The sequence below is a fragment of the Pinus tabuliformis genome, chromosome 8, assembly GCF_031772625.1.
Source record: "Pinus tabuliformis cultivar Carrire ecotype Pingquan chromosome 8, CPIR1, whole genome shotgun sequence".
In the NCBI taxonomy this organism is placed as follows: Eukaryota; Viridiplantae; Streptophyta; class Pinopsida; order Pinales; family Pinaceae; genus Pinus; species Pinus tabuliformis.
This window is the reverse complement of record NC_142294.1, coordinates 1181805053-1181815608: the sequence shown is the minus strand read 5'-3', so window position 1 is coordinate 1181815608 and position 10556 is coordinate 1181805053. Positions and strand designations below refer to the sequence as shown.

Genomic DNA, 10556 nt, shown 5'->3' with positions numbered 1-10556 from the left:
GAATCTCAACACTGCGAGTGGCTTTTTCCACCAATGTCTTTTCTCGATCAAGTATCTGCATACTAAAGCAAGGTGGCTCGAACCCTTGCTCAGTTCAAATGGACAGTAACCTTTCGTTAACCTTTCATTTTGAGAGGCATCACCCAGTCTTTGGATTCAATGAAGTTATGAGATTAATGAGCGAGTCAATTGAGAGGAAACAAGTTAGTTATGAGATTAATGGAGAAAATTATTTCAATTGTCTAACACTAATCAAAGAGAGTTCATTTCAAAGAAAACCACCCTACAACATAATTATAATTTTTTCTTCGAATATATATATTTAATGATTAAATATAAAAAATACAAAAAAAATACCATCAAATTTAACCCCCCAACTACAACTGATAGAAATAAACTTTCCATAATTTATGGTGATACCGCACCTCATTGGACAGTGACCGTGGACCATAATGGAAACTAGTGTTTTTTCATCAAAATTTTGCACCAAATTATGTCCAATTACACAAGTGTGGGGCCGGGAAAGCATTTCATGAACATAAGGGCCAAAACATTTCCTGGTTTATGATATAATATTAATGGAACATAAGGTTCATTATTAAAGTCATGGTATGTTCAGGAATTATTAGGGTATCTGGAGCTTTAAAAGCAATCATCTGGATCTAGCTATTGTAACTATATTGTCTCCCTCCGCTTAGATATTGATAGCCGCACTACCAATGCAATACCTATGGAGGAATCATCTTCTTTATCTATCGTAGCTGAGTATCCTAGTCTATTGAGGATCTACAAACATGGGATGGTTGAACGCTTTCTCGATGAGGGCACAGTACCCCTTTCTTCGCAGCTCGGGAATGAATTGAAGGGATGAGTGGCATCCAAGGACGTGGTCATCAATCCTGAAATAGGTGTCTTCATTCGGCTCTTCCTTCCTCCATTCAAAGTGAGTGATGGAAAATAGAAAGTTATGGTACTTGTGTACATTCACGGAGGGGCTTTTTGTATCGGATCAGCTGCCTCACTACTTTATCAAAACTATGTCAGTGAAGTCACTACAGAGGCCAAGGTGATATGCCTGTCGGTGGAATACAGAAAAGGGCCCGAGCACCGCCTCCCTGCTTCCTATCATGATTGTTTTGGTGTTCTTTCATGGCTTGGCCATCAAGCAGTAGTGGTAGATGGGGTCTCCGTGGATCCATGGCTCGCTTCATGCTCAAATTTTAGGAAGGTGTTCATGGTAGGTGACAGTGCCGGAGGAAACATAATGCATCAGTTGGGAATCCTTGCGAGTGGAAGGAAATGGGATGGCCTGTGTTTCCAAGGGGCCATTCTGGTTCACCCTAGCTTTCATGGGAAAGAACTAGTTGGCTTCTATAAGATCCCGGTCAATTTTTAATATCTCCATTATCACAAGTTCTAGAAGATCTTCATAATAACCGTGTTGGGTCAAGTAATTCAGAGTCCATAATAATTACCATATGTGGAAATGCTTATTTAATTAAATTATTACAGCGATGTGTATGATTGAGACATATTGTACTTATCTAATTAAAAGATTAGGTACATGCTTTGTTCAAGTCATACGTGGAAGGATGGAAATTAAAAAGATTCTCGAGTGCAGGGGACCTTGAAGGATGGCATTTAAAAAGTTTATGAGAGGGTAGTGGCACCTTAGACGAGACGTGATATGAAATAAATTGTTAGAGAAACTTTGGGGTTCCGAAGACTTTTACCAAAACAATATAATTTACCACGCATATGGACAAAGTCTTAGCAATCAGACTACATCTCACTAGACACCTCACTATATAGTGATACATAGATTAGGAAATATTTTCTAAAACAATATAATTAAAAAGATTGCTACTATTAAAAGGATTGTTATAATAAGTTTTGTAATATAAGTTAATATAGGTTTTCTATGGTGTATTATATATTTGAGTGGGTTTAATAGTTAAAAGCATGTGTTTTTTTTAAAAGTCATAGGTTCAAAATTAGGGGATAGACTATGTATGTTTTCCTAAATTTATTAGTCAAATCACTACAAAGAAATAGATTCCTTGTCCCACAAAATTAGATGATAATAATAATATTAAAATTTTTAATTATACCTTGATTATAAAAGATGTTTATATATATATATATATATATATATAATATATATATATATATATAAATATATATATATATATATATATATATATATATATATAGATAATGATTAAATATATTCATTTATATTGTTAAATTAATTAATAATTTGGTGGAATTATATATGGTTACTATTTACGTAATTTCAAAGTTTTTTCAAATTATACTAAATTTTTAATTAGCTTGGTCCAACATATTAATTTTAATATATTTTGAAGGGAAACAATTGATTTTTGGTTTTGACATATAATTTGATGAGTTGTATTTAAGAAAGACCTTATACATAATAACACAGGATTGAAGGCACTTTTAAATAAGAGTTTGAGAGAACATTTCAAGAAATAATAATATGCAAGCATGGATTTTGAAGAATTTCATAATCTTCTCACATGCTAACACCTAAAAGGCACAAACATAGTTGTTTTTAGATTTAAGTGTGAATATATTAAGAGCATCATATCCTTAGTAACTACTTGTTGATTCCTAATTGTATTCAGATTTAAGTGTAAATTTATTGAGAGCATCATAGAATTAGTAACCACACATTTGAGATTCCCATATTCAACCACAAAATATATTTGTTTTCTAATGAAACTAATAAATAGACCCATTTTATCTATCACAAATGTGTTAACACTAAATAAACTACATAAAACTCTCAAAATTAAACCAAAAAACAATTGTTTCACCTACACAAAGAAGAAAATTTACTTAGTGTTTTATATAATACCAATAACTAATGAGTAGAGACATGTAACCTTTTAAAATTTAAGATTCAATGTTTATGTGTTATGCTTAAATATATACAATATAGAATCACATAGTGTGAGTAAAAACAAAAAAACACTTTTTATAGTACACTATGAATAGTCTATACTTATTTTTAAATCTCATCTCAAAATTTTAGTATTCGGGATGTTAAATAGTGAAATACTTATATTTGACTCTAAGTAATCAAAACACCTAATTTATCTTATTTTTTTATATTAAAATTAGTATTTATTTGTTTATATCAAAATCACTAATTTTAAGTCATTCATTAAATCGAAGTTTGAAAACTCAATACTTGCCGTACAAATTTTAAAATGATTATTATTTGATGATTAAATAAGAAAATTACAAGTAAATACCATCAAATTTAACCCCTAACTGCAATCGATAGAAATAAACTTTCTATAATTTATGGTGATATCATAGCTCATTGGACAATGACTGGCGAACTATAATGGAAACTAGTGTTCTCTCATCAGAAGTTTGCACCAAATTACGTTCAATTACACAAGTGTGGGGCTCGGTAAACATTTCATGAAAGTAAGGTCCAAAACATTTCTATATTAATGGAACATTAAGGTTCATTATTAAAGTCATTGTATGTTTGGGAATTATCAGGGCATCTGGAGCTTTAAATGTAAGCATCGAGATCTAGGGTTTGTAAATATATTCTTATCTACATTCCCCCCCTCCCAGCTTAGCTATTCATAGTAGCACTATCAACGGCATACCTATGGAGGAATCATCTTCTTTTTTATCTATCATAGCTGAGGCTCTCAGTCTGCTGAGGATATACGAAGATGAGACGTTTGAATGCCTGCTCGACGAGGTTACTATTCCCCCTTCTTCACATCTCGATAGTGAATCAAAGGGAGGAGTGGCATCAAAGGATGTGGTCATCAATCCTGAAACAGGTGCCTTCATTTGGCTCTTCCTTCCTCCGTTCAAAGTGAGTGATGGAAAACAAAATTTTCTTGTACTTGTGTACATTCGTGGAGGGGCTTTCTGTATCAGATCGGCTGTCTTGGCGCTTTATCACAACTATGTCAGTAAAGCCGCTATAGAGGCCAAGGTGATATGCCTATTGGTGGAGTACAAGAAAGCGCCCGAGCATCGCCTCCTGCTACCTATCACGATTTTTTTGGCATTCTTTCATGGCTTGACCGTCAAGAAATAGTGCTAGATGGGGTTTTCGTGGATCCATGGCTCGCTTCATGCGCAAATTTTAGGAAGGTGTTCATGGTAGGTGACAGTGTCAGAGGAAACATCGTGCATCAATTGGGAATCCTTGTGAGTGGAAGGAAATGGGATGGCCTGTGTTTCCAAGGGTCCAATCTAGTTCACCTTGGCTTTCATGGGAAAGAACTAATTGGCCACAAAGTTAGGCCACAAGCGGATGCGGAGGGTTTTAAGGAGTTGTCAAATGCACTATGGAGCATCGTTCTCCCCCTAGGGGAGGATAAATACCACCCTTTTGGCAACCCAGTTGGCACCCATTCTCCTAATCTGTCGACTCTGGTGTATGAATGAATGGTTTTATTTGTGGCAGAGAAGGATCTGCTGACAAATCGTGTTGTTCTATACTACAAAGGTTTAAAGAAGGCAGGCAAAGATGTTGATCTAGTTATGACGGAAGGTGAAGGCCGCGTGTTCCATCTCTTAAATCCCAAATCTGAGAATTCGTATCTCATGTTGAAACGCATTTCGGACTTCGTGCATTCCTTTTCCTCCCCCTCGTCCTCTGATGACCATAAGAACCCTACCCAGAGTCTTTCTTTGTCACTTTGAAGGAAAATATCTATGATTGTTTAGCATATATAGTTTCGTTACGGAAACAAAAATGCTATAGGGTAATAACTACACTATGGTTATCAATAAGGGCTTTTAGGGAAAAAACCATATTTTTGCTAATGTTTCTTTTTTGGAGGCTTTGCCTTCCTAATCACAATAGCACAGTCTTGCCTAATAAACTCCTTAACATTATTAGGAAGGTCTCTAATTCCATGTTCAATGTTACAAATAATGTCCTCAAATGGAATCTTTTTAGGAGCAAGGGCGAAATTGAGCCCTTTATTCAAGAAGCGAAAAAAATGGATCCAAAATTACACTAGAAAGGTTAATAACATTTTTAAAAATGCTCTATATAGAATTATTATTTTTATTAAAAAGAGTATTATTATAAGAGTTACAAACTTTTCTTCTAGTATTGTTCTCATTCAAATTCTTTTTATTAGTGAAATTACTTTTATGAATATTATTTTCAATATTATAATGTTCATTTATGATATCATTTCTTTTAAAATAAAACTTATTATTTTCATTATCAAGAATATTTTTAATAAGTGAATTTTGAATCATTTTACTATTATCACCATAATGAATGTCTTTAATTTTTAAATTAATGTCATCATCAAAACTTCTTTTTCTCCCTATTTATGTTTTGAATACCAGTAACATCAATGTTGATATGTGAATTATTTACGTTGAAATTAGAGTTAGTAATGGAGGAATGAGAAACAACTTTAAGGGATGGTTGAGTAGGAATGGAAGATACAGACGAGGAAGGATGGGTGAATGGGAGTGAAGACAGTCAAATAGGAGAGGCGGAGACATCAATGGAAGTGTTGACTCGAAAATGGGAAGAGGAGGAAACGATGAGGGGCTTGTAGGAAATATCTAAGCTCTTATTTTGATAACAACCAGGTTTCAATAAGATAGGGGAAGCGGTGAAATTAGCAGATAAAGTCATCAAGAAATCACCATCAACAGATTGAGAGATTCCATCCTCATGAAGCATAGAAGAACCGTGAACAAATTCACTACTGATAAATGATATCTCTTCCTTGTTGACAGATTCTCGAGGGCGAATTCCTGATCTCTGCCAGAAGAATAAGAATTAAAGGATTCACATCCTTGATGCTGATTACAATTAGAACTCCTAGCAGATGACCTAATGAAAAGAAATATTCTCATAGTCCAAAAGCCTATCTCTAATGAAAATCAAAATTTTAAACTAGTTTTGTTTGGCATCCATTTACTGATGTCAATTTCAACACATATTTTTTCATAAGTGTAGATGAAAAACATCCCATGAGAATTATTGGATGCAATGAAATTACCAATGGAGTTTCCAATATCATCAAAAATTGAGTGTTGCCACAAGTGAGTAGGTGGATTAAGAAGATAGGTCGATATTGGTAGCTTGCAAATGACTACTATAGAAGGGTCAAAATATGGAAGCCAAGGGGTTAAGAACAATCAAACATTGCCCCATATCAGAAGCCCATTAGATAAAACTTTATGGTAGTCTTCTAATTCTACAAATGCCACAATGAAGAAGCCTTTGGAGAATAAAATAACTTTTAAACTCTTGGTCCATGAAGAATGGATCCATTGGTAAAGATCGAAGTGGGACCATATACCATTAAAGTGACATATGAGGGTTGACTATGCATAGAGCTAATGGAAGGGCCAAGGGGAGGATGAATTTCCCACAACACCCCCTCATAAGTGAAGGGCCATAAAATCAGTGGCATATTTACACACATTATAGATTGAAAGAAGGAAAGGATCATCTAGATGCTTACATTTGAAAAGTAGGCATTACATGACGTAAGGCGTACCCACCTAGAGCTCTAGGGAAAGCTTGAGGTCCTATAACAAATCAATGGAGTAGGATCCAAAGAGTAGTGAATTCCCAAAGAGAAGTTTGACGACTTTTGGTAAATAAATTTGTGAAACTAGGGGCTGAGGGCCTGAGGTTGTAATAAAGTAGGATAGAGGGATTATAACGCCATTGCCATGACAACCCCCAAGACCCTTATATTCTTGGAAAAATGGTTCGATGAGATTAGCCTCTACACCACGAACTCGGAGTCTAATGACATATAAGTTCTTCCCATCGTTACTCTCATCATCCCTTAAACAAAAATCCCTCTTGATAAGGCTATGAGACCAATGCAGAGATCAATACTAATCTACCATCCCATAATGAGGATGAGATCACATATGTTTGTGCTTCAGGTAAGGATAATGCTAGTATTTTCATCTAGGAATCTCCACCATTACTATCCAATGGTTAAGACTCTCTATTGTCACATGCCTATTGGTTTGAGTTGGGATGCATATATTTTCCAAACCATTTTCATCTTCCTAGTTGCCATTAGGATTCAACTCCAATGCTTTTCATTTATGTGATGTGGATCAATGTCTTTTCACTTATCAATTTAAAGAGTAATTATAATAATATTATTTTTCTAATTGAAAAATAAGTTTTACATATACATTATAGAAAAAGAGAAGAAAATGAAGGATATATAGAAATAATACATATCCGCTTGTAAAGAGAAACTAAAACAATTATAAAATAATAAGGATTTGAATTTAACATTTTAGTTTGGAATCCCTAATCAACAATACTCATTGTTTAGGATTTACATATGTATCTCATCATGCCATCATTTTGAATAATCTTTTGGAGAACTAACACCATTATCAAAACACATTTGCAACAGAGTTTCCAAAGTTATTGGCTACCCAACTAATTGCCCTCTCATTTCCAAAATGATATGGGCCCCTCTTTTTATTTATATTTTTGCTTTTGATTTTTGTAATTAGTTTTCTATGAAATTTTTATAATGGTTTCAAGTACATATTTTGATATGGATTGTGATATGGCTTTCATCTCATTTCATATTTAGCATTTTTATTCAAAGCAATGGAGAACTTATCTTAAGCATTACTCACTATGATTATTTATCATCTTTTTTGTTACAATAACAAGTTAACCTATGTGTTTTGAGTCAGTTCATGGAGTCATAAATTTATTTAACCTAGTCAAATGTTCTCATTAAAGTCTTCAATATGTTACCTATATATACTCTCATTTTGATTTTTGGCTTACATTCTGTGCAAGCAATAATTTTTTTTCTTTTGCATTATATAAGTCAATGGATTATATGAAATTATGGGTCTCAAACCCTATCCTAATAATGGTTTGTTTGTTTTAGCAAAGTTTTATTTACAAGTGTATGAAATGTGTCATTCTAAACCTGATTGCATTGACATTTGAATTCAGTGAGTTTTATAGATATATATGGGTATATTTGTTTTGGAAAATGTTATATTCTTTCATTTGAAACATTTTCATTTCATGACCTTGTCATATCATTCATCATTACCAAACCCTTTGATCAATATTTTTACATGTTGTTATGGTTTGATTTTCATTGTATTTAATATCAAACCTCTAGTTCTATGTGAGATTTAATACTGGTATTGAAGAATTCTGATTTTTTATGTGGTGAAATATGGTTGACAAATTTGATGAGATTTTCTTCGATTTTAACATCTATCATTTCTAGTGACATGGAACCATACATTTGACCTTTAAACTCTCACTTTTCAAAATTGTTCACCTCATTGACCATTAACATAATTTGAATAGTCCCAGCAATAACTCCTCTAGTGGTGAGTATTTTTGATTAGTACCTTTGTACCATGTGTGCCAATCAGCTAATACATCACGTAGGTTTTTTTTCCACCTCCAATGCATTTTATTCCTATGTATGGGCTTTACATGTCATTCCATAGGATGTTAGGGTTTTCAAAACTTAATCTTGCTCATTCCACCTCCTGTTCACACCCAACCCAAACTAAAATTGCAACAAAACTATAGCCATGCCACCCATGAATAGAACTGAGCCAATTAAAGCATATATCATTAAGACATATGATGAATATTTGGAATTGTTTCAATAGTTTGGATGGTGTAAATTTATTTATCTCTTTCATGGTTTTAGTGAGGTAGTAGTTAGAGCTTTTACCTCTATGTTTGATCCTAAGCGGGCGAAAGTTAGTGGCCTAGAGATTCTTGTGGATGTTAGTTTCATTGCCAAAGTAACTGACATTTCCACCATGGAGTGAAAATGGTCAAAAAAACTACCCTATGCATGAGATACCTTGGAAGAAGTTTCTAGCCAGCAAGGATTGCACATACAATGTTAAATATTTGCAAGTTTCTTTCCTAAAACCTAAGTGAAAAGATTTGGTCTTTTTCCTACGTCATTATATAACATGTGAAGGTTGTTATGGAATAGTGTTTATTTATCATATGTGTCTCCTCATGTTGTTTTTGGGGTATAAACTTAATCTTCTATATTATTTGTATAAAATCCTAGAAAAATGGGCAAAGCTTATGACTCAACATAAGAACCTTGAGAGGTGCTTATTCCACAACGACCTTATTTGTATTTTGTTTGAAAGAATCATCTAATAAAAAAGAAAAATGCATGGGATATGTCCCTCCTTTGAAATAGCTATCAGGAATGCCAAAGTGTTGAGCACCTAGGTCTTATAGCTAGGGTTCCATCTAGTCCTCCATCGTCTGAATCAACTCTGTTTGATCCTAATATTGAGGATTATCTCAATGAGTCTTTCCATGTAGAGAAAGTGGATTATTTTGACAATAATGGGGTTGTAAATCCTTAAATTACATCTCTTGATGTCACCAAGAGAATGGCTAAGAATGTTGAATTCCATCATGTGGAATTGAAACTAGAATTTAGGGAAAAAAAGGAGTTAAAACCCTTTGACGATAGCCTTCGATTTAAACCTACAAAATGAGAAGAGGTTAGGAATTCTATGTATAATTCTCAATGTAGGTTAAACAAACTAAAAGAAAGATATCAAGGGCTCGACAAAATAGGCGAAAGAGTATCCATAAAAAGGAGGATTTCATCGATCCTAAAGTGCTATCCAAACCTTCACCGAAGAAGAATAAACCTTAGACTAAAGATAACTCAGGTTTTGTGGAAAATGATGAATATGTGTGTGATGGCACGAATCCTTTAGAAAAGACTCCTTAGAGCAATCCTAGATTTGATCCATCCTTACTCGACATGTACTAGCACCATCAATTCCTCGTTATAGTGCCTCACCTAGAGCATCATATTAACCAATTGTTATACGGAAACAACCAACTAAATCCCTAAACCAATCAAGAAAAAAATATCTATAGAAAATGAAGTCAAAATATAGCTAGGAGATACTCATATAATCATTAAGTCTTCAAATTTCAAGGTTGTCATCTCTCTAGATTTGAATCATACTTGATAAATACTTTATATTATCTATATTTTAGGGGATTTCTAAGATATGTTTTTGTTTTGATTTCAATAACTAAATTTAAAATGGACACTACAAAATATTGATTTTGTAACATCCTTTATTTTATTATCATTGTAAGTCGTTAATTCTATTTGCTTTATTTTCTCATAGGTTATTCTTATGATGATATTACTTTCAATGGAGCAATTAATGTGAATTCCTTTTAGCAATGTGACGATCACTTGTTAGTCCTTCTATGTTTATTTCTTTCAAGTACTTTGGATATGACCATAGGTCAAAAACAATATATTGAAATTTTGTAAAAAAATAAAATAATTTGTAGATTTATCTTGAATTCTAGTTAGGATCTCGGGGCTATATAAAAACATTTGAATTTGACTGGTAATTAGGAGAGAAAAATGAAGAGAAATGTTGGAAAGTATACAATGATTTTGAAAACATTTTAAGTCTTTCTATAAGTCTGTTGATTTGGTTTGAGTCAATCAAGCATTGCTTAGACTAGCCTT

General features: G+C 33.3%; 1 protein-coding gene and 1 pseudogene across 1 annotated transcript; both read left to right on the top strand.

The window, feature by feature from the left end:
* The first annotated feature begins 967 nt into the window (after window positions 1-967).
* Window positions 968-1396, top strand: LOC149239558 (putative carboxylesterase 17 pseudogene; annotated as a pseudogene).
* Window positions 1397-3655: 2259 nt separating this feature from the next.
* On the top strand, window positions 3656-4099 carry LOC149239557 (putative carboxylesterase 12). The gene has a single exon (XM_089369898.1). The coding sequence runs from the start codon at window positions 3656-3658 to the stop codon at window positions 4097-4099; it is 444 nt and encodes a 147-aa protein (XP_089226024.1).
* Window positions 4100-10556: the final 6457 nt, after the last annotated feature.